This window comes from Leuresthes tenuis, unplaced genomic scaffold, assembly GCF_036924035.1.
Source record: "Leuresthes tenuis unplaced genomic scaffold, fLeuTen1.0.hap1 SCAF_16, whole genome shotgun sequence".
Lineage (NCBI taxonomy): Eukaryota > Metazoa > Chordata > Actinopteri > Atheriniformes > Atherinopsidae > Leuresthes > Leuresthes tenuis.
The window spans coordinates 30,430,184-30,455,541 of record NW_027325370.1 but is presented as its reverse complement, the minus strand read 5'-3'; the positions used below and the strand labels follow the sequence as shown (position 1 = coordinate 30,455,541).

The following is a 25,358-nucleotide window of genomic DNA, read 5'->3' as shown; positions in this document are numbered from 1 at the left end:
ATAAACTTTGTTTCTCAAGAAATTGTCTGAGTTTGTCTTTATGTTGACAACAAGATTACACAACCACCACTGACATTTATCAAAGCAAAGAAGGTACTTATGGTTGGGCAGGGTTAGGTAGCACAATAAGGATAATATTCTTTGATTTCTCCTGCGCTCTTGAAAAGAGTTGGATGCCTCCAAAATTGTCTGGATTATGGACTAATCTACAAATAGGGCTGCGTACGGTTCTTTTAAGGCGCCGACCGAAATGCTTCGGTAGTACTGAGTATAAAAACATGCCTCGTCTTTCAGTGCCAAGTTTCGGTACCCACAGATTAATCACGTGATCAAGAACTGATCATGCTGCCCTTGATTGGCTGTATTAACGTTACACTTTGCTGCATGCAGGAACATGTGGTTACGCCCATAGACGGGGTTCACGTGCATCTGTGTTGGGAACCATAGTTGTGTGTGTGTCATCGAACCGGTTAAACAATGCCACCGAGGTCTAAAGCATGGCTTAGCATCGCTGCTAAGGACAGCAACACGACTAATTTAATGAATTATTTGACCGCTGATCTCCACCACTGGACTCCGCTTCATCTAAGAGTACCGAGGACGGCGCAGTGTGTGGGATTTTAAGAGGTAAATTAACGTTCAGCGAAATCCGGCAGCAATCTTAATGTTACTGCAACTTAATACGTGCAAAAAGCAGACATGTTGACTTTTCTGAAGAAAAACTGCTCAGTGAAAAGTATCCTCAGTATGTAGGATTGTATTAGACACCAACCTGTCACTTGTTTGCAACTGTTTTGCTCTAAAAATTATTTGTTGTTAATTTTTTCTGTAAGAAAACTGCATGGATTGGAAAAATACTGAGCTGAAAAATAAAACTGAAGATTTGTACTGTTATGTCTAATGTAATTTCTTTTTAGTTAGAATTGATAATATAAAATTGGTATTGAAAAAAGTATCGCTCAGGAACCGGTATTGAAGTGAAGGTATCAGTATTGGTACCGGTATTGAAAATTTTTGATTGATACCCAGCTCTATTTACAAACAGACCATAGTTTGTGAGACTAAAGGGTTGTCTGTCTGATATGGTTTTCAGGAGTACAGCAATACCACCAGGCTCTGTCCTCTCTCTGTTTCTCTTCACTCTGTAAACTCTGGACTTCCAGTACAACTCACGAGTCCCAACATCTCCAGAAATACTCAAAATACTCTGCAGTTTTGGGGTAAATTAGTTGCGAAGAAGCGGCTGACTAGTAAGTAGTGTTGTAGCTCAGGAGGACAAGCGGTCGTCAGCCAATCTGGAGATCAGCAGTTCGATTTGATGCCTCTGATTCGTCCAGCATTGTGTTAAATGTTTGTGAGAGAGAAAACATACTGCATACCCTGTAATACTGCATAGACAAAGTTCTGTATGACTGTGTGTGAATGGGTAAACATGGGTAAAAAGCGCTTTTATTCGGGAGCCTGGTTCGGAGGACCAGGAATAAACCAAACATTGTCTCTGTCCAGGGAGAAGAGGTTGAAGTGGTGGAGATACCCGGATGTTCAGATGGAGAACAGACTGAACTGGATAGGCAACACTGAGAATGACTACAAGAAGAGGCAGAACAGATACACTTCTTTGACCTTCCTCTGACCTTTTACTTTCCCTCAAGAGGGAAGCTTAGATGTCATTTAGAGGGGAGGTTTCTTATTTTTATGTACCATATAATTCCAACTTTTCCTGATTTGGGGCTTTCTGTTTGTCTGGTGTGCTGCACAGTGGTGTGGTGGTTAGCACTATCGCCTCACAGCAAGAAGGTTCCGGGTTTGGATCCCTCCCAGGGTCTTTCTGTGTGGAGTTTCCATGTCCTCCCTGTGTATGTGTGGGTTCTCTCTGGGTACTCCAGCTTCCTCCAACCGCCCAAAAACATGCATGTTAGGTTAAGTGGTGACTCGAAATTGCCCCTAGGGGTGAGTGTGAGCGTGGCTGTTTGTTTGACTTCTTTAATTCTGTCTGGCCCTGTGATTGACTGGCAATCTGTCCAAAGTGTACCCTGACTCTTGTTCAATGACAGCTGGGATAGGTTCTGTATGGCTGTAAAATTAGGTGGTAATCCTACGTTGGTTCATAAATTATGTTCCATCAGTCATTAAATACACTGCTGAAAGAAAATAAATTATATGTGGTGTTTCAAGGTACGTCATATGTTTTGATTCATTGAGTTACTTTAGTTTAGACTGCTGAATATCTTTGTCTTTAGTCTGCATTTTTGTGATCAATGATGCTGAAAGGATTTACAGATGAAATGGTTAGTCAGCTCTTCAACATTCTTTCTTTGTCAATACAATGAGATGCAGTTATTGCTTCCAAGAGGAACATGATTCAAGACAGAAATGAAGGTCTGACTTCACACATTATCTCCTGACTTACATTGAAGGCCTTTAATCTCTCAGGGTCAACACCCTCTGTGTCGTTGATCTTGTCATTGTCGTCATGATCATCATGATCATCATCATCGTCGTCAGGGGTAACCTGGCTGCCATGACGCCCCAAGGTCAAGTCCTCTGCACTCAAGTCCATCTTCATGCTTTCGTAGCTGCCACCCGAACTGTACTGTGGGGACTAAGCAGGCAAATACATAGTTTTAAAATTTTTTGGCATCCAACTCAACCCACTACAGGTAAAAGCAAGAAAATTGATATTCCCGCTCTGAAAGGGAGCTGCACCCATATAGTGCATCATGTCTAAATGTATTGTGGACCCTGTCATTGGAAAGCTTTCAGATTTCACAGAAATTCTTCAAGTTTTAGAACTCCTTAAAATAAATCGCTTAGGTTATAGAGTGTTTTTTTAGATAACACCTTCAGACTTAGGTAGTCGGGGGCACTCAACCAACATCACGTTTTCACTACCTTTCAGTTTAATTTGCTTTAAACAAAATATTTTGTACCCATTTTGTACTCATTCCAGGTTTTAAGTCAGCAAAAATCAGAAAAATGTCAAAAGGGTAAAATACTTTTATAAGGCAATCAGCTCAGAATAGAAGACACTTAATTAGCCTTTAAAATAAAATGTTTTCTACTTAAATGGTGCAAAGAGTGTTCAGGCTTGGAAACATATACTGAGGTGTCAAAGCTGGCTAATAAGGTTTGCTGTCATGACGAGTTTCTTTCCTGCAGCTTACCTGCAAATGAGTTTTGATATGATTTGTGTTTACTAATTACACAGACTTAATAGCAACTTCATTCTCCAAAATATGATTTTATGCACTACTTTTATGCGTTATCTTGTTATAACGACTTATCATTTCGTTATGTCGAGATAACAATCTTTGTTATCTCGAGATAACGAGACAATAAGTTGATATCACGAGATAACAGTGCATAAAAAAAATAATAATCCACGGCCATTCTCAGCTTCCGTGTATATATATATACACGGATATATACACGGAAGCTGAGAATGGCCGTGGATTATTATTTTTTTAATTTTTTATATATATATATATATATATATATGTATATATATACAGTCAGTGGTACACTCTGTAAATGTTGCCACACACCAACATGGGCACACACTAGACCTTATTATCTCCCATGGACTCTATCCATCATAGAAATAGGTGGCATTTGTACATCAGATCACCTCCCCATTATATTTGAATTCATAACCCCTTCCCCTACAGCCAAATCTCACATTTCAGCCTCACGCTGTTGCATTATCACCTCCACTACAGCTGCTCCACTACAAGAGTTTGCTTTCATGACCGGTAGTTTGAAAACCCATCATGAAGTGTCCCTTCCCCCGTGTCCAGGGACATTCATTTCCTCCTTTCACTCCGCATGCTCAGGAATCTTGGATACTATTGCTCCATATCGGTCTATCTCTGCTAAACCTAAGCCTGACCAGTAGCTCAATGATGCCACTCGCACCCTTAGACGTCGCTGCAGACAAGCCGAATGCAAGTGGAAGAAAGATAGGCTACATGTTTCACTTGGCATTCTGAGTCTTAATGACTACCAAAAAGCTGTTAAAGAGGCCAAATGTCAATATTTGTCAATTGACATTAAACATTGTGACATTAAAATCTGGCTATCACAAAATTTTCTCTCCCTAAAGGAAAACAAGACAGAATGTATTTTGTTTGGCTCGTCGAACCCACCTACTACTACACCTGGTCTTAGTCCACTGGCACCCTACTGTAATAAAGTAATAAATTAATGCAGTAGTGAAGGCAAACTTCTTTCAGCTTCGCCTCTCAGCTTAAGCCGTTTCTGAACTGCTGTGACCTGGAAACAGCCATTCATGCCTTTGTTAGCTCAAGGTTAGATTACTGCAATACACTGTATATTGGACTTAGCCAAACATCTCTCCACCGCCTACAACTGGTACAAAATGCTGCTGCCAGGCTCCTAACTAACACTCGTAAACATGACCACATCACACCTGTACTTTACTCCCTCCACTGGCTATCTGTAAAATTTAGGATCCAGTTTAAAACCTTGTTATTTGTTTTCAACACAGTTAATGGCTTTGCACCCCCTTACATAAGTGAAACCCTGAGGCTTCACCAATCTGGCAAAGCTCTCCGCTCTGCTGGTCAACATCTACTGGAGGTTCCCTGGTCCAGGTGTAAGCAGTGGGGTGACCGATCTTTCGCAGTGGCAGGTCCGAAATCTTGGAATACAATGCCCTCTGATTTACATACCACCACTGACCTACCTCAGTTCAAAGCCAAATTAAAAACATACTTATTTAAACTGGCTTTTCACTGAAGCTGTGGCTCACCTTTTTGTTGTTGTCTTGTGTTATATGTAATCTACTGTTAAATCTATTTCTGGAATTGTAAAGCACTTTGGTCAATCTCTGGTTGTTGTAAGGTGCTATATAAATAAATGTTGATTGATTGATATATATATATGTTTATTTATTTTCAGTTTTATTCAAGATTCAGATCTTTTTTTGTTGTTTTTGTACTATAAAATAAGTTGCCATTTGCCTTTAAACTTTCTCTTCAGTTTTTTATTGTGTTTTTGGTGTTATCCTCCATAACACCAAGGATGTGTGGAGGGGCATGAGGACCATCACTGGATACAGACTGAAGAACTCTCAGTCTGTGGAAGGTGATGTGGACAGAGCCAATACTTTTAACCAATATTTCAACAGGTTTGATAGTGTGTTTTTTTCCACATCTGCAGCTGCTTCCTCTATACTGCTTCCACTGACCAGCTGTACCTCCACCTCTACAGCAGCTTCCACCACCAGGCATCCTGAGCCCAGCTACACCTCCATCTCTATGATTGATACCAACATCACTCCTGTCATCATCCCTCTGCTACAACCTCTTTGTCTAACTATAGAGGAGATTGGAGCTGAGCTCAGGAGACTTCAGTGAGGGAGGGTTGCAGGCCCAGATGGAGTCTGTCCAAGGCTTCTGAGGGACTGTGATGGTCAACTAGCAGCCCCTCTTCAGAGGCTCTTCAATATGAGCCTTCAGATGGAAAAAGTCCTGGTGCTGTGGAAAACTTCTTGTCTCATACCGGTGCCAAAATTAGGGAAACTGGTGGAGCTGAATGACTACAGAACGGTGGCTTTTACATCTCATATCATGATGACTTCATGATGATCGCATGAGATTGCAGGTTGCTCGGAATCTTGACCCCCTCCAGTTTGCCTACTAGAAACACATAGGAGTAGGAGACGTGATTCTGTACATGCTGCATCAGACATATGCTTATCTGGATGGGCCTGGTTCATATGTGAGAATTATGTTCTTCTCCAGTGCCTTCAACACCATACGGCTTCCCATACTGAAAGACAAGCTTCTAGATATGGGTGTGGCCCCCTCCCTGACATCGTGGATTACAGACTATCTGACTGCCAGGCCACAGTATGTCAGGATGGGGAGATGTGTTTCTGGAACACTGGAATGCAGTACTGGGGCTCCGCAGGGTAAGCTCCTTTTCTTTTCACCCTGTACACAACCTTGTGGAGTCCTTCAATGGCTGGACAAAAAGAACTGTCAGCTCCTGAACACCACCAAGACCAAAGACCTGGTGGTGGACTTCAAGAGATCTAAAAGTCCGCACCAGTTAGTCTGCATTGATGGAGGGGAGATAGAGACTGTTCAGACCTGCAAATACCTGGGGGTGGTGCTGGATAATAAATTGTAGTGGTCTGCCAACATAGAAGCAGTATACAGGAGGGGCCAGAGCCGTCTCTTCTTCATGTGACGGCTCAGGTCCTTCAATGTCTGCAGTGATATGATGTGCATGTTTTTTCACACTATCATTGAGAGTGTACTGTTCTATGCTGTTGTGTGCTGGGGGAGTTGCACTACAGACAAAAACTGTAGCCTGGACAAACTGGTGAAAAAGGCCGGTTCTGTGGTAGGCAGAAGGCTGGACCCTCTCAGTGCTGTGGTGGAGCAACCGATGAGGAGGAAATTATATTCTGTTTTGGAAAACAATAAACATTCTCTCCACAGCATTCTGTGGAATGAGGAGCAACTGCAGTTAGAGGCTCATCTTTCTGCAGCTGCACGACTTAGGTTCAGGAGGTCCTTTGTCCCCACAGCCATAAAGCTGTTTAACAGTGACTGCTGACATGTCCTTCTCACATTTATTTATTAAGTCATTTATTTTTATTATTATCATTATTATTATTGGTGTTGTAATATACAATCATTGTAAATATTTTTTTAAAATTTGAGCTACTTGACTAATTTGAATTTCCCCCACTGGGGGATGAATAAAATATTTTTCTGTTCTATTCTATTTTATTCTATTCTATTGTCTATGGCATCTAAAACACACTTTTATGTGACATATACACAACTGCATGATCATACAGTTACACATATTATGTAGCAATGAGCCTTTTTCAAAGAGACACAAAGTAAAAGACAAATGGAGACTAGAGTAACAGTAAAAGTGAGCTAATCACAACAACAACTCTGGCAAATTGGAATTTTTTGTGAGGGAAAATGTAAAAGAAGTTTTTGTTGCCTTTAGGTTTAAGAGAGAAGGTGCAGTGTGATTGAAATAGTGGGTATGTATTTATATATCAGTGTCTGAATGAAAGAGTATTATGTAGAGCTCTCCTAACCACAGACTTTTTGAAGGTAACATGCTCCCTTCAAGGCCAGCACGTATTGTTTGTCAGCTTCTGCCATTCAGCTCCGTACAAAGATGGTGAGAGGACGAATGAGGAAAGAAGGAGAAAGCTCTCCTCTCATCCCATTGTGCCTACTGTTTCGTGACTCCTCTTTACAAATGACTGTGTGCTTCTTTCACGTTTTAACAAAGACATCACAAACATTAGCGACATGGGCATCCCAATTAATTAAACCAAACAAAGATTTCATGATGACTTCAGTTTGGATCACTGAGTGACAATGTTTGAATAAATGGAGCAAATAAATGGAGGGACTTTGTTCAATGTGTGGCAGCCGTAGCAAGTGGAGAAAGCAGAGAAGATGTATCATTCAAAAGGCAAAAATAAACACAAAAACACCTTTCTTTCTCTTACTTTTTCTTCTTTTTCTATTGTAACCTTCCACTTTTTAATAATAAATGTGACAATTAATTCAGTGCAAGGAGTTTTTATTATATTCTTTTGGTTTGCCGATGGTCTTCAAAACTACCAACAACAGTTATCCATAGTAATGCTGCACTTAAATGTTCATAAACATTTTAAACCTCAATACTCTAATATTAATTGCTAACTTATTGGGATACAATCTAGTTGACATGACTGCAAGCAGAGTTTTACCTTACTTTAAAGTGAAAGTTAAAGGCTAACTCCTGACAACTACATACATTTTGTGTTTGTATATTCAAGCACAGTACGTGTATGTAAGGTCTCACCTTGTTCCCATAGTCCCTGCCATCTCTGTCCAGTCGAAGTTCTGTGGTGTGCGTATGTGTATTTGGAGTATGTAAATTGGGTGTGTGAGGGGTATGGGTGTGTGGCAAAGGCAGGGCTGGATGTGGAGCCAGGGGAGGTTTGGCAGCCAGTGGGTATTTTCTACGAAGCTCCTCGGATGCACTGGGATGCAGAGCACCGAGCAGTGCTGCAGCTGCTGCTGAGACAGTGATGGGCAGATGTGAGGTGGACAAGGGCAGGCGTTGAGTGGGAGGATCACTCAGATTGACTGGCTGCTGGTCCTCAGACGATGAGGAAGAAGAAGTAGGCCTGCTGAAGTCGAGTGGGGCAGAGCCACCATTGCCATTGACAACCTCCGTTTCCCCAACTATGGCATTGTCCATCACAGCAGAGGAGGAAGGGGTTAGGGCAGGCAGGCCATTTCCACTGCCACTGTCTGATGATGAATCATCTAGAAGTAAAGACACAGAGAGAAAAAGGTCAGATCTGGGGCCACTGTAGCTCTGGAGGAAGAGCAGTCGCCTACCATTCAAAGGGCAGTGGTTTGACTCTTGGCTTTTCCAGGCCACATGTCGAAGTGTCCTTGGGCAAGACACTGAACCCCACGTTGCCTACTGATGAGTCTATCAGTGAATGAATGTGTGTTAATGTGTAGAAGAAAGCGCTGTGTAGCCTATATGGACTAAGATGTGCTGTATGAGTGAGTGAATGTGGCATGTAATGTGAAAGGGCTTTGAACGGTCAGCAAGACTAAAAAAGTGCTATACATGTACAGTCCTTTTTTTTTTTTTACAATTTACCATCTCACAAATCCTGGGATGTGACAACAGATTGAAACAAATTTCCTCAGAGTAATGTGAAGTTTCAATATAGTGACATTGACAAGCAACAAATTGCGGGCCATTTATTGGTCCTCTGCCCAGTAAATAGTTTTCCTTCAAAACTACAGTAAAATCTAAACCTTGTCATCTAAAAAATAAGGTTCAGTTCACCAAAATCACACAGACATGAAAAGATCTTACTTTTTACTGTACAATGTATCCCTGAATTCCTCAGGCTCTAAGATTTCCTGAGCGGGATAATTCCCGTCAACATATTGCACTCGAACCTTAAATAAAGTAGCATAACATAAAAACATAACTTTTTCATAACATAGTACTTTTTCTCCATGAACTGACAAACAAGAAGAGACAGAGAATGTTGTTATTAAGCAAATCAGTCATTGTTAAACTGTTATGAAATACGTGTGCTACACTTTCACAGAAGAACATAAATAAATCTACAAATATGAGGTAAAAATGCAACCACTATTTTCCTTACGGCATTTAAAAAAAAAACCACGTGCACATATGAAAGCCTGTCAATCAGGTCATATTAACTAGCTTTTAATCACATGGTCTGTCCTGAAATAACAATGTGCACAGGACTACAATTTCATGATTATCTTAAATGCCCAGAAGATGGCATACTGTCATTGTGTGGTAGCTACATATGAGTATAAACGCCTCTGAACTCAATGAACTGCTTAGATTTTATTCTTCTGCTCTACTCTTTGATGTTTCACAGACACGATCTGTTCTCCATGCGTTAGGCTTGGACTGCATTCTCCAATATTTTATACGATTCTTTTTTTTATATGACACAACTGCTATTGCATGCAGTCTACTGTTTACAATTCAAGGAAGCAACAAATTGAATTTTTCTGCAGTCTCGTCTTCCAGTGAACGATTATTGTCTTTCTAGTGATAGCTTGGCTGTGTATTTAAAACTATTAAAAGCTGCGTTTTAGCAATTTAAATGAGAACCAAATATAAATGTATTCAAATAAAGTATATTTCAGCTGCACTAGTATGTTCATTACACCACAGATCAGGCTTTGAGTTGGAGTAGGTCCTTTAACAGAGAGACTGCATATTGCAGATGTGGAGGGTATTGTTTAGAGTTGAGTGGTGTATGACAGAGAGAACCAGATCTGTCTATTTGATTAACCCTGTGCAGTCTGCTGCCTGACTAGGCAATATCATGGTCAACACCCTGCATTATGAAAGGGGCAACTTGACTGAAATCATTATTCTCCTGGCAAATGTGCACAAGGTTTGCTCTGTCATATTCATGAAGCTGTCTCTTCTGTATCTGTATGAAATTTAGTCTTTCATAATTTTCTTAAGAAACTACTTCTTTTGCTATCTATATCACCTTTCTATGCATCATTCCAGGATATGATAATATGTATCTATAAAGAAACAGAATTCCAGCCCAAGGTGTTGTAAGATAACTGACGGGATAAAGAAGCAGAAAATAATCATCCTTTTCAAAGAAGAGTCCTTTAAAAAAGAAAAAATATCAGCAGTAAAGCAGATATGGCTCACAAATTAAACCAAAGATCTGCTCCGCAGCTAAGGTTATGTCATCCACAAATCCTCCGCAAGTTGTCTTGTCTAAAAAAATATACCTCACTGTGTTGACTAGGTTCTATATATTCTTTTAATGTCAGGTCATACCTTCTGCTTTGCGTCAGTGTTGTTTGTGGTTTTTCAACTTGAATCTTTTTTTTGTTTTTTAATAGACAAAAGTAGTCCTTCAGGTCCACAGGAAATCCTAAACTCCTGAAATGTATTACAATAGATATGAAAGGACTAATCTATAGAATAGACTTTAAAACAGTTCTGCTTGTGTACAAGTCTCTTCGTGGTCTAGCGCCAAAGTACATCTCTGACATGTTAGAGCCATATGAACCAACTTGGACTCTGAGAACCTCAGGGAGGGGTCTCCTGCTGGTGCCCAGAGTCAGGACTAAACAAGGTGAGGCTGTGTTTCAGTTTTATGCTCCTAAAATCTGGAACAGTCTCCTAGAAGGTGTGAGACAAGCGTCAACTCTGACAATGTTTAAATCCAGCCTGAAAACAGTTCTATTTAGCTGTGCATATGGCAACTGAAAGTATTTTATCTGCACTCTTCGTTTTTAATTTAATTAATTAATGATTCTTTTTTATGTTTTTGGAATTATATTATTTGCCTTCTTGTGATTTTATGTAGCTGTAAAGTACTTTGAATTGCCTTGTGTAAGAATTGTGTTCTACAAATACACTTGCCTTGCCTTGCCTTGCCTTGCCTTGTCTATACAAAGAAAAGAAAAAGAGAAGGAACTGAATTACACATATATAGAAACAAAGTAAGATAGAGAAGGGATGAATTAGCTTAAACAGAGACAAAGAGGCCACAGCAAGGAATGACTACAAGATAAAGAAGAGAGGAAGAAGTAAAAGAGAAAGTTGAGCTAATCTGAAGAAGTTAACTGGAAGACGATAGTACTCAAAGACCACATCCTCTACATAAACTGATGCTATTTCAGTTTTAATAAAAGTGATGTCGATTCACACAAAACTGAAAATGTTCTCCCTTTCCCCAATCCAGCATTCTCCACCAGTGTCATGATAATTGGCTGAGTAGTTTTTGTGTACTCTTACAAACAAAAAGACAACTAATGGTATGGGAGTTAATCGATTTCATGTTCACACCACATACTGTCTGTCCTGACTGGGGTCAGGGTGTTCTCTGGTAGGGTCAACAACAGAAGATGTTTGTTGAAAATTTAGACTCAGTGGCACCAGATAAAGACTGATTTTTGGTATAAGAGAATATCACAATCTATTGTCTTTGGGAATTGCTCGTATGCTGCTGTGTGACATGTAGCTCTGCTGATGCTTCTGTTAATAAATTCCCCAAGATGCTTCCAGCATGACTCTGACTACTCTGGTTTTTTTCTCCACAATAATGGCAACATAATCATACCTCCACTTCAATTCTTGCTTTAGTGGAATAAAAACAACAGTGGCTGGTTTGGAAGAGAGTGATGCAGAGAAAAAGAGAGGTGCCTGAGGATGATATTGAATGTGTCACTGGTTGGGGGAGGTAGGAAAAAGAGGGAGGGGTGGAGTCCAAAACGCTGCATGAAAAAGGGATAGAAGGGTGAGGAGGGATGGAAGTGATGAGGGAGAGGGAAAGAGAAAGAAGAAGAAGAAAAGAGGTCAGGAGGAGGAGTAGGCAGGAGAGGGAGGGGGTCATGGCTTGGGGGTGGAGGCAGAAGGAGGACAGGGGAGAGGATAGGGGAGGATTGAGATGAGGAAAGGGGGGAGGGGCGTGGAAAGACTGAGGCAAAGGGACAGGCACGTGGGAGAATTTTTTATCATCTCTTGTTCCTCTGTACCATTTCCATTTAATCGTTTAAGTATATCCAAGTTTATCATGATTGCTTGGACCAGTTTGTGAAATTCACTCTCGTAAATTGTAACACATTATCTTGTTTATACAGCATGCAAGGCATTTGTTGTCTTCTACATTCTTTACCATTATATCTAAAACATACAACACAAGGGTGGGGTGGGGTTGAGTAGGCTCCTTGTCTGACTGATGGGAAAAGAGAGAGAGAGTGAAGACCCTGGGACCTGAAGGTATAAAATTATGGCAGAGACTATTTATGAGTATTTAAGGTGTATTCATGTGTAAAGAGAAAGGCCAACCTAATTCCTACCGCCTTGACACAAATCTCCCCTGGGAGAAAGACCACCGACACTGCCTTCACATCTCTCCATTTCTCCATCTGTGCCTGACTACAGTCAGGGAATTTCTGCACTCTTTTTTGACTCTGCCAAACCAGAAATAAACCTCTCTGTTGTATTTGCTCATCCCTCCTTTCACTTTCTTTAATCTGTCATCTTTTTCTGTCAGCCCCTCTTCATTATTTCCTTTCTTTGACCTCGGATTTATAAGCAATACTAATTCTCCTCCTTCTCTCTGCCACAACTCTTTCTGGCTCAAAAAGCAGGAGGTACCATGTCTTGACTTCGTTAAGGCACCACTTGTCTTCTTTTCTGCTGGGATCAAGACATCAGTGAACGTATATGCTGACATAAGAGCACTGATCTGTTAGGAACAAAAATCAATGTCAGGCACAACAATGTCTTGATTTTTCCTCTGTAGTTCAGGAGAAATTATCCTTGCTTCTATCAGTCAGAATATATTCATCTTTTTGTCATGGTTTCACCTAGGACCTAGCTATATACACAAAGGCATAATCCAAATGGCTCTAAACACTTACTCTCAATCAGATTGTTAGCAAGTAAGCAAAATCCTGCATCAAGGGGGCAACGATGATATCATTTTTACAGTTTGTAGAGGTTGGGGCTTTTGGGAAAATCATTTCTGAGGGGTTATAAAGTTGATTTTTACATAACCCAATCAAATCTAGCTGATTGAGCGTTACCTATTTAGTCATGAAATATAAACATAGTATAAATCCTTGAAACAAGGTTTCATGGGGTTTTGCAAATGTGATGATATGTCAAAACTTTAAAATGGGATGTTTAAGGTCAGTAATGTTAAGCGGTTGATGTATTTCTATATACTTAGTCTACTTTATAGTTTGACTGAGTGTACAATAATAGTTCACTGGTCATCAGACGGTCCACTGTCCTGAATGCAGAAGTCTCTGCATCACTTTTTCATCAGTTTTGTATGTTGCAGTATTCATAGTTAAGTTGTGAATTAAGATACTTTTATCTGTTAGTTCAACACACTTGCCGTCATGAAAAGCTTAAACACAAAGACTTATTCAACCTCTCACCTGGATTAATTAACCACTTGAAAAAGTGACTGCAAAAGCCTCAAATGAACCATTCACATTTACTAAAAATCTCTGTACATACACGAGTTATCATAACAAATCTCAAGAGATGAATCTCAAAATATTCAGACTTTACAGACGTAGGCAAATGATATACTGAGTAATATACCATTATGCTAAGATAAAGAGATTTTTAAGTGTTATGTATTGCTGTGTAGATACACACTAGATGCATGTAGCATATACTCAGAGTAGGGCTGGGCAATATGGGAAAAAGTCATATCACAATATTTTTATTAATATCAGTCAATATCCAGGTATATATATATATATATATATATATATATATATATATATATATATATATGTATATATATATATATATATATATAACAATATAAAATGAATCACTAGGCATTGCTATTGGGGGAAGATTAGCACTTGTTCCGGGCTGTGTTCGTAAAAATTTGCATTCTCCGTGCTCAAACAGGCGGCGCTGCTTCCTCGATAGCTATCGTTACCGTTTTATTGCCCAGCCCTAACTCGGAGCAAAAAAAATTTTCATCTGCCATGTTGACACTTGTCAGTGAAAAGAGGGCCACATCCACTCTCCAGATCTGGAATAACATTCATCAAATAAGCAGTAATCATATTGCTTAAAGTCTTCAACACATACATGTAACTCATTTTAAAAGTTAAGATGTAACCAAAATTTACATCAATGCCATGTTTTTTTTACTGAAAAGTATTTCTTTCTGTACCAAGAAAGAAATACTTTTCAGTAAAAAAATTTCATAAACTCAGAAAATCGCCATTTCCAATATTCACATTTTGGAAAGTGAGTAACTGCAACAGGAACCTTTGCGATAGTAGTGCATTATAAACCCAGTTAATACACTATCCTCATCATACTGACATTGAAAATATCACAACATATTCCCAACATCAATCAGCAGTCTTTCTATTCATATTACTGCTCAATCACTGGCCAGAAGAAAAGTATTCACATTCCTCCTTGGCTCCACTGGCTTAAAACGTGTTCACAATCACTTTCAGCTGCCAGTGGAAATTTAACGACACTTGTTTGCCAACCACAAAAAAAATAAATTTCTCAGTAATGTCTGAATCAGCAAGTTTAGCTTTTGCCGAAGTACATCCAGCCGACAATGCCAGTCCTGTCGAGCCAACACCAGCTATGTGAGTCCAGTGTTCCAATTATCTGAGTGTCACATACTGTAATAGTTCCATAAACCACAGCTCTCAGTAGTGTGTCTTTACTGAAGCCTGGCACCTTATCTAGCTGCTAACCATTAACAATCCATTCAACTATCTCTCTCTCTCTCTCTCACTGCAACACTTCCATATCTTTGTTAACTGTTTCTCAGCATATACATATATGTACATACCTTTATACACAACTGTTTTATCACACTGAAAGCAATTGTATGGAACTAACCCCACGTCGCTTTAAAAGTTGCTGCTACAAGGAACTCTTCAATCAGTTTAAGGTCTTCTGTCTTTCAGAAAGGTTGGTTCAGTTCTTTTAATGCTAAAGGAGATAATAAAGCACTTTTAGAAAATTTCAAACAGTTCTTGTCATGGCTGCTGCTTCGATACTTCCAGGTCATTTCATTCAGTAAGGAATCTTCCTAAGTGGAAAAGACTAGTCGACAGGACTCTTGGTTTCCTTTCTCAAGGTCATATTGTGGTGGGGCTAAAGTGTGATCTTTCTCTCATGCTTACAAATCAACCTCTCCTCTCTTTCACAGATTTTTTTCACTGTACTGAACTTTACATCTTCTTCCTCTGCTCAGAAACTGCATGTTTGTTTTCTTATTCTGTTTCTCAACCTGCTTGTCACACCCTTTCTCAGCCCTTTCTCCTCCAGTCACTGGGCAGCAGTGCAGTGACTGTGATGCATGGCAGTGTTTAGTGTTGAACTGTGCCCCAAGGGGTACCAGGGCACAAGAGGCCTGAGGTTATTTAAGAGGGCAAGTGTCCTTGTATATGAAGGACGCACACAAACACGCACCTTCCTCACCCCAGAGAGAAGCATGACAGGTGGACCAATACTCTGACATTCAATCATTGAAAAACCAACAATCCACTGGGAGGTAGTGGAGGAGCAGATGCTGCATCAGCTGACCTGGCAACACACATCTCCATCAGAGTGTGAGACCAAGAGTGTGACTTTCAGCATGTTACAACAAGTGTGTCCCAGAACACATAGTTTCATGTACCTTTTGTCTTTCTATGTTTTGGTGACAGTAAATAAGCTCACATTTATAGACATGCTGTTAGCTCTAACTGGTACACTGGGGAGGCCTTTCACGGATCGTAAACCAGTTTAGACCAAAGCTGTTGTATAACCGAGCAATGGTGAACAAAACACAGCAAGGTTCAATGGCAGTAAAATTAGCCTGGTGACCTTTACAACTTTCACATTTCTTAGCATATAATTCTGTGAAGAGATGCAAAGAGCAGCCTAAGTCAATAAACATTATGCATGATACTTACTGGGAGTCTTGGACAAAAAGTCAAATTGAAGCTCCAAGTTATTTTATAGCAAACTTACGACTCGGCAGCTTACTCTCTTTTAAGAAGATGATCACTTATTGGTTTTCAGCAGATCTAATTTGTCATGAAATGGCAGCATTTCCACTGTGAATAACTCTCACACATGTAGATGATGCAGCTTGAGGTTTGTAAATGAAAAACCATAAGCTAATTAGACAATAACTTCAAGATGTTGTTGCTTGCTCGAGATAACTAAATTTGAAACATGGGCGCATTAGCCTGATTCTTCAGAGAACGATAAGAAGTGATGGAGCAAAATAGGATGTTACAGTTTGCCAAGACTGGCAAGGTAAAGCCTTCAAACGACTACATATTAAAGTGATTTCCCTCATTTCTGCTTTTAAAAAAAGGTCTATTTAAAGAACAGCTAGTTTATTTGACACTTGACAAAATTAAGTCTATTATCTGAATCAAAACAAATTCCAACAAAATAGTTTACAATCAGCCTGAATAATTCTGCATACTAAAGATTCTGTATATCTAATAATTCTCAACATTTTAGGTGAATAGTTTAATCATGCAGGGCTAAAACTGTGTAATAATAAAAAGCTAATTGGCTCATTCTCCATCCGAGTGTTTCCAATGAAAATATTAAATCTCAAACTGAAAATACATGCCCATGATATGAAAACTATTCTCAATCAAAATTTTTAAGTGTTTTAAATTTAAATCATAACTGCTAACTAAGATTTTTCAAGTTTCCCAAGTAAGAATAGAAAATTATTCCTATTCTATGTCAGTGATTGTCAAAAATATTTCATTAGTTGTCTTCATAAGCAAACCAAACAATGTAGCAGGTTGCTAAAACTGTAGTAGAGTTAAGTATAGTTATAACAGACAGTGGTGAACCATCATTTTCTAGGGAGGTCAGAAAAAAGTTTCAAATGGTTGTGATCACTTAAACAATTGCTGAAATCAAATTTAAAATCAATATTAGAACAAACAGCAATGTCTAATAGCGTAAAAAGTATTTTTACACAAAAATGAGAAATCAATATTTACCCTCTTCAAGAGAGAACAGTGGATAAAGTTTTGCATCCATAATGCCTAGTGCCTACTGAACGAGTTTGCGGGGGCAGCAATATGATCAGGGAGTTGCTTGGTTGGGTCTAAGTAGGTTCAGCAGTGTTATATATTCAAGAAAATGACTTCAGCCAACTACCTGAATGTACTGAATGACTAGGTTTTTCTATCAGTAGATTGTTTTCCTCTCTGATGACATCTGCATATCCCAAAATACCAGCATTCATCAGGCTCAAATTGTAAGAGTGGTTCAGGGAGTGTGAGACATCCTTTTCACACATTGCATGGCAGCACAAGTCCAGATCTTAACCCCATTAAGACTTGATGGGAAGGGCTAAACAAATGTTTATGCAGAAGCCCAGCTCACCCATCACATAAGAGTTTGGTGAAAAACTAATGCAACTCTGGAGGGAAATACATGTAGTGACAATGTGCAAGTTAATCAAAATGATGCCCTGGCAAATGCATGTCATAATCAAAGCTAAAAATGCTCCACCAAAATATCTGTATATTAATAAATCTATGTAAAAATATATTATATATTTTGGACAAACAACATATATTCAATATAATTTTTCAGCCAATAATCCAATAACCATCCTTTATTGTAGTGATAGGGATACTTGTACACTGATTTAAACTGAGTAAGCAGATTGAAAACCTTGGCATTAATGAAGTAGATTGTTTCTTTAATGCACCTAGAAAATAAAGGTTGTGTAAACAGTAGCCTTAGGGGGTGTGCCCCTGCTTACAGAGCCAAACACTCCCTGCTGAGGTGGAAATAAAACTCTTTGTCCTCTCAGCCCCTGTACCTGTTCCTCCTGTCAACATTTTTAATCCATTCCTCTTCATTCCACTTTCTTAACCTTTTTCTTTATCTGGTTCTTTTCTATACTTCAACATTCAAACTCAGTTTCTATCTCTATCATTGCTTCATCTAACCTCTATGGCCCAAAAAAAGCAGTGCATTAGACTAAATACTGCATTGTTTAATTCAATCCAAGATAAGCAGTAAAAAAGAACATGGTTAATATTTGAGTAAAAAAAAAAACATACTGCAGATTTATGTTATGTTTAATCTTGATTTACTATTGTAAATGTCCAACTGTTGCCCTTTGTGGGTTCCACTGCTACACACAATGTGACTTGGGTGTGTTTGTGTGTATATGCCCATACTGTGCATGTGAACGGGAATATTTGTCTGATTATGTGCCTGTCACGTATTCTGCATCATATGACCTTGCTCTTTGCTATGTGTATGCATGCTGGTCTATGTATGCAATCTGTACGTCATAGAATCACATGGTTACATGGTAAAGGTCACAGTAATAACCCTTGGGAACAGATTACCCTGACTTTCATCAAGCAACAGCAACTCTCCTTTGTATTGGACTTGTGTACTGGATTAACTTTCAATCTATACAGTGGATTAAGTGCTTCAGTTTGTGGAATGTACTGCTTAACATCATAAATGATCATTTTATTATACCAGAAAATTATCCAGGTGATGTTTTAGAACAGAATCGAATAGAAAAATACTAATAGTGATAAAGAATTCTGGATATGTAGAGCAGTATGTAAGGTGAATTAAGCTTGACTCTTGCCTGCCTGTAAATTGACTCTTTGAACCAGATCACTTCCTTAGTTAGCTAAGTAATCTGACATACAATTCCACAGTTGACTGGGAGTACAGCTGACAGCTGATCCAGTGGTCTTTTATCAAGCAAAATGTAACAGCTTGCTTCTCTAAGTATTTTCATCAGACCTAACATGGTTCACTAAAACTAAAGACTGAATCCCCTTAGTGAAATTGAAAAAAAGCTGCACAACTAGTCTGTGAACTTAACTGTGTACATAACTTTTAACTTACATTCATGTAACTGACTATCTAGGTATGATGTGTTGCTATAGAATGACCCAGTATTTTGTATATAAAAAAATAAATGAACATCAAACCTTAAAACAAAGATTGAATATATAAAAAATGTATACAAAAATATGTTGTGTAGCAACTAAGTAACATTCAATCATCATATATCCAATAGATTCCCTCTCAAAATCAATTTAATTCTGGCATACAACTTTGCAGTGTTATATGATCTGTAGGTAAACAGAGCAGTTACTCACTCAGTTACTCAGTTACAGGATCACAGAAAAAGAAAAACTTCTTATGAGCTTTCAGTTTGGTAGTGTTTCTCCATTCATTTTCAAGTAAAAAATTACTGCAAAATATACAAAAAATGGGATAAGCACAGGTGTATCACTGAGGACTGCATTCCACTTAGAGAAAGTTCTTCTTGTATGCATGTTCTACAAGTAACCCACATGTACAGGGCTGGAGTTGAATAATGCATGCATCCAAATGCCCCCCTCAACAACCCCAACTGAAAGACGTAACCACGACAACTTGAGCATATATAAAAAAGAAGCCCCAAAATAGAGGGAAAGGGCAAAGTGCGAGATTCAAGGGGAAGAAAATGCATTGGTCATAATTCAGAGCTGAGCTGCTGGAGACACATTCTTACAGACATATAAGACAAATCAACACACAACTAACCAAATGGCTTTGAAAACAAAAACTAAATGTGGGCCTTTTTACATTCCTACAATTATCTGTCGGGTATTAAGAGCACTGAATTGATTTTAGTGTCATTAGCAGGCAATGCATTGTTGAGTGGAGTGTGGAGGAGGAAAATGGAGAGATGAGAAAGGTAGCTAAGCAATGGGGAGGGAAAGAAGAGTGAACAATTAGAAAATAGTCAGAAGAGCAGAGAGAGTTGCAGGGGAAAGAAAGAGATAAAAAAGAAAGAAATTCAACTGAAGAGAAAAAAAATGTTGACACCAGTAGAAGAGCAAGAAATGAAGATGAAGAGGAGGAAAGATAAAGACAAGAACAAAAGGTGAAGGGGGGAAAGGAACATTGATTCAGTGTGAAAGTGAAGCAGAGTAGTAGAGGAGTGTGTGAAAGAGAGGGTTAGAGGGTAGGCAAACATACAAAGGAGAGTATGAGTGCAGGGGGATGGATAGAAGAATGTGCAGAGAGACAGAATGAGATAGAGAGGGAGCGAGAGGGAACTCTAATGAGATGTCCCTTGTCGTTTTTCATTTGAGGCTTCACTATGTGCTGGCAGCGAGAGGCTTTTCTACGCTTCTCTCTCCGCAAAGGAGCTAACCTGAATGAGAGTGGTAACAGATGCTAATTCCTTCACCGCCAACTCCTCTACCCCCATCCCTAGGATCCCAAGGAATGGAAAGCCATGAGGAAAGGAGGTAAGAGAGAAAGAAGGAAGAAAGGATGGAAGTAGTGATGTCGGTGAGCTAGTGACTCCCCCATGTGGGACTACAAAGGATTATTTTGCTAGGATGTGGCAGGAGCGCTAGTAAGCGCTCATGGCCTGCCTTCTGCACCCTGCCATGTACTGTATGGTCATTTTTTGCCTGACACTGTCATAGCAACATCCCTTCAAGTCCAGCCCAACCTTACAAAACACACATCATGTGCCACCAAAATCCTTTTTTTCCTGTGTCTCATGTTGGTGACAGTGATGAGACCAGCAGGTACAAAGTGAAAAACACAGCCTCGTTCATGACTCCACAAAACTCACACTGAATCATTCACAGTAATTCTTCCAAAGGTTTTACTGGGCATTTCTTCTAAAAGGCAGAAAGTGAGTTTACCATACATAGCAAACATTTACAGTCACAGTTTAGACAACTGATTCATTAAAGTAATTTCCCTGGTAAAAATGCAGATCCCTTTTTTACATCAACTATTCAAACGACAATCTACTCCTTTTCTCTTGCCTTTCATGATACTTATTAAATATTAGGGCTGGGAAAATATTAAATTCTTCAATCACGTTAATCCCATGATTTCCTGTGATTAATCACGATTAATCGCACTGTTATACGCAAAATCCATTAATGAATTCAAAAGTAGCATATAACGCTCTTTTATTGGAACTGTACAGTCATATGATTGAAGTACTCTGGTGATGAGACAATTCAATGTTGCAGTGCTTACAAATAACTTTGGTTCTGTCGACTGCACCGTCTGGAAGAACTTTGAAATGAAAATAGCCATGTAAAAGTTCTGTAACCTTCTCCATGTTCGTTCAGCTCGCTTCATCCACCATTCTTTTCTTTTCTGACTGTTTCCTGTGAGCACCGCAGCAGTAAGCAACATACTAGGCTCGTTCACGATGGACTTTTTCAAAATAAAAGTCTGTGAGCAACAGACGTTTACAATAAAAATAATAAATAATAAAAACTGCATAAATGGGAAACAAATAATTGTCGGCGATAATGAATTCATTAGTTAACGCAAAAATAATGCGTTAATGTGTCCAGCCCTATTAAATATATTTGAGCAGGCATTCAGTCCACAAACTTCTCTAAATAAAATAAGCAACAACAGAAGATGCACTGTTATGGGTGTGAAGTTTTAGGTTCAAATGAAAGAATAAACTTGATCTAATATAACAAATGCATGGCCTACATTGGTTACTAAAACACATTATAGCTCCTAATAGTGTTTTCAGCAATGGTTTGTTGCAGCAAGTCTGCACAATGACTTGCAAACAGGAGGAGAAACCACTGATGTTGTAATATAATATACAGGAATGAGGACTTGATTGATTGGCCAACACAGTGATGAAAGAGTTGACTTCTACATGCCTTCTCATAGTAACACGGCCATTTCCCTGCACCAAAGGATCTGCTTCAAAAAACATACGCCATTCAAAGATAAGAATAACATCAATTGAAAATCTATTATTTAGCAAGGAAATTGGATACTAACTCAAACGTATTTTCAATCCTAAACATTTTTCAATTACAGATTTTTGTTACTGTTATACATTGTAACTGAGAAATAGTAAAATGTAGAATCTTTCTCTAAGGTTTAAGAAGAGAATAATTGTGGAGGAGAACAAAGGAGACAATTAGCTACTTTTATACATATTCATATAGCTTTTGCACAATATACAGTAGTTTTGTAAATACCCTAAATATCTACTCAAAGATAAACTAGCATTACAGATAAACAAGAAGAAGAATGGGAGGGAAAGAAAAAACAGAAGTGTCCTCTAATGTCATTAAAGTGTCCTATCATCTTCAGCGTGTTGACATTTAGACAGTCCACCTGCATTGAGTTAACATCGGGCCATCTGGACATCACCCTCTCACACACATACACACAGACAGACATATGTAACTACTCATTATGCGTGTTCAAAAGCACACGTTTACAGCTTTTATTCACAAACCCATTTTAGCTACCACAACATTTCAATGGATTAATAATTGAAAGTGAAAAATGAGTAAATCTGACAGATAAGCATTTCCTCCTAACCTCCTTAAGTCGCAAAATGCAGACAATATTGAGATGAACAGAGCTGCATCATCACACAAAACTGCTCGCTAAAGATCTCCAGCAGTAGGAACGGATGTTGAAGATACAGAAGGTGGATCATATCTCTTATTTTGGCCAAAAGCACCATCCATTTGACAGTGTGGGAAGGATAATGCAAATGTCCAAGGAGCAAGCTTGTTCTCAGCGTTGCTCACAGCTGCATCAGCTTATAACAGAGAAGTGCTAGTGCTAATCTTTTAATTGTCTCTGCTCTCTTTGTTTGTTCATTAATATTCTTCATGAGATTTAATTAACCTTTATTATTTAATCATTTTTTAACATGCTACTCATCGCTCAGGTTTTTTTCTTTTCCTCTCTATCCACCTGTACCTATTTTTCTCTCTGGTTTTTATAGTCATCCTACTTGCAATTGGCTCTTTAGTTGAAATTTCATTACTGTCTTATCCCCTGAAATGCAAAGAAAACAAGGATTATCATCAGAAATAAAGGTGAAAAGAAGATCAGAAGCAAAGGAGAAACTGAGATTGACCTATAACAGTGGAAAAAAGGAAGGGTTACTTTGTTTATTGTGTTTGGCTGAAGAACACGAAAAAGGGAATAAATAAAATCAGCTTGCAGCTATGTCATTACATACATGATGACGTACACAGTGTGTCAAAGTTACTGTCTGAAAACTGCCTGAAAAGTGTCAAATTTATTCAAACATTCACTCTCACACAAATAATATCACTGTCCGACCACTACAAAGCTGGTGAGAAGAGGAAACACTGTGCTACATAAAGTATGCATTTCTAATCTGATAGGAGACAGTACTTTTCAACATCAGTTGAAAAGTATTACAATTAAGAAAATATTAGACAGCCTGAATCAATATGCTGTTTGAAATTTATTACAGATGCAAATTTACCTGATTGAATTTAATTTTATTTATGAATTAACATAGAAGCCCTGTGGTGGACAGGTGACCTGTCCAGGGTGGGTCCTGCCTCTCGCCTGATGGTAGCTCGGAGAGACTCTAGCCCACCTGGGACTCTGAATAGGATGAAGAGGGTTTGGAAAATTGATGGATGGATGGGTGAGTGTGGAAAATGAATTAATGATTAATATGGAAACAAAGGAGGAACTGCTGCAAAAAAACATTTATGTTAAGCTATTACAGACACGTCTGTACAAGGAAAAAAATATTTCTGGGAGAATTAACATCCCCTCTTTAAATGTGTGTGCATACGTGCATGTGAGTGAGAGTGCGTGTGTGAGGAACATAGGCTCTTCAGTGTATAGAGAGTGCTGAAGGTCAACAAAGCAGAATAAGCGGATGGTACAGTCAGCTGAGGAGCAATAAAGACACAGCTGTCACAGCCTGCCACGGCTTATACATGCTGTTACACACACACACACACACACACACACACACACAAACTACCCCTTATATCAGTCTTCTTTTGTTCGCATAGACGCTTGGTATGTGTGAAAGTACTCATGTTTATTAGCTCCTTCTGCTCTCGCAATACCCTTTTCCACACAAATATATACATGTGTATTGCTTTTTTGTGTAACTAATATTCCTAATCACACAGTGGAAGACACTGGATAGCATAATAGCCTTGAGAACATCTTTACCCTACTGGTTTTGCTAGATTACTTTCACAGATAAAATGTGTACACATTCAGTGGATGGTAGTTCACACACAGCATCACATCTCACTTAATGCAGCAGTTTTCAGCCAGGAGCCATCAGTGAAACCATTCTACATCACTGTTGTACAATTCCAGATGACTAGCTCGGAAATTAACTTTATTTTAAAATGCATTACATTTTTCAACAGTAAAGTTGCTGACATAAGATCACGTTGCTGACATAAGATCACATTCCATTAGAGTGCATTACTAAACATAAGAAAGATCAGACCATACCTAACCCAACATGCCCCCCAGCTCCTGCTGCAGGCCATCATCATCTCCTGCCTTGACCACTGCAAGGCTCTCCTAACTGGTCTCCCAGCCTGTACTATGAAACCTCTGCAGATGGTCCAGAACGCGGCGGCGTTCATTGAACTCCTCTGGCTACCCTTAGCCACCCGCATCAGATTCAAGTCACTGATGTTAGCTACAAAGTGCTTAATGGAACGGCTCCCATCTACTTGAATGCTCTTGCAAAGGCTTATGTCACAACTCGGTCCCTCCGTTGGTCCCAGGATTGTCGTCTAGCAGCTCCTACACCACGCCTAAGACAATCCAAACTCTGTTCATGTGCTGTCCCACGATGGTGGAATGACCTACCGAGCGCTACCAGAACAGGGGCGACCCTGTCTATCTTCAAGAAACTCTTGAAAACCCAGCTCTTCAGAGAGCACCTCCTATCCTAGCACTTACCTTGTACTTCCCTACCCCCTCTATCTCTGCACTTTATCTTTCTGCACTTCCTTCTATGCCTGCACCCTATCTCTACTCTGTCACCTCTGACAGAGTCAGACTAGTGGGTTCCTTCTATGTAGTTTATTGTTAACTTTTTATATTGCTTGTTATATCTTCATTTGTAAGTCGCTTTGGATAAAAGCGTCTGCTAAATACAGAAACATAAAGCCACTGACGTAGCTCGAGACTGAATCTTTCACTTCAGAGTGGAACATTGGAGGTATTCTGAGAATAAGGAACACTTGGAAAATTTGTGATAAGAGATTTAAAAAAGGGATGTGACTCTATGCAATGACAAGAAAGCTGCAGGTTGTATGACTTAGCTGAAATAAAGTAGCTTGATGAAAAATAACAGAATACTATCAATACTGTTTTTCAGTGGAAATGTACTCGGATTTTATGATAGATGTTTTGTATGATAAAATATAGTTTATTATGGTGAATCACATTCAATATTTTGTTAACTGATTCAACAT

At 39.0% G+C, this 25,358-nt stretch overlaps 1 protein-coding gene across 2 annotated transcripts in view; it reads right to left on the bottom strand.

Moving 5' to 3' along the window:
• Positions 1 to 25,358, bottom strand: part of LOC140272137 (nucleolar protein 4-like) — a 163,572-nt gene that overhangs the window by 11,724 nt on the left and 126,490 nt on the right. For both annotated transcript variants that reach the window (XM_072367486.1, XM_072367487.1), the window contains 2 exons: positions 7,852 to 8,321; positions 2,411 to 2,602 (listed from right to left, as the gene is read on the bottom strand). In XM_072367486.1, the coding sequence (XP_072223587.1) occupies positions 2,411 to 2,602; positions 7,852 to 8,321 (662 nt within the window). The remainder of the gene's footprint in view (positions 1 to 2,410; positions 2,603 to 7,851; positions 8,322 to 25,358) is intronic.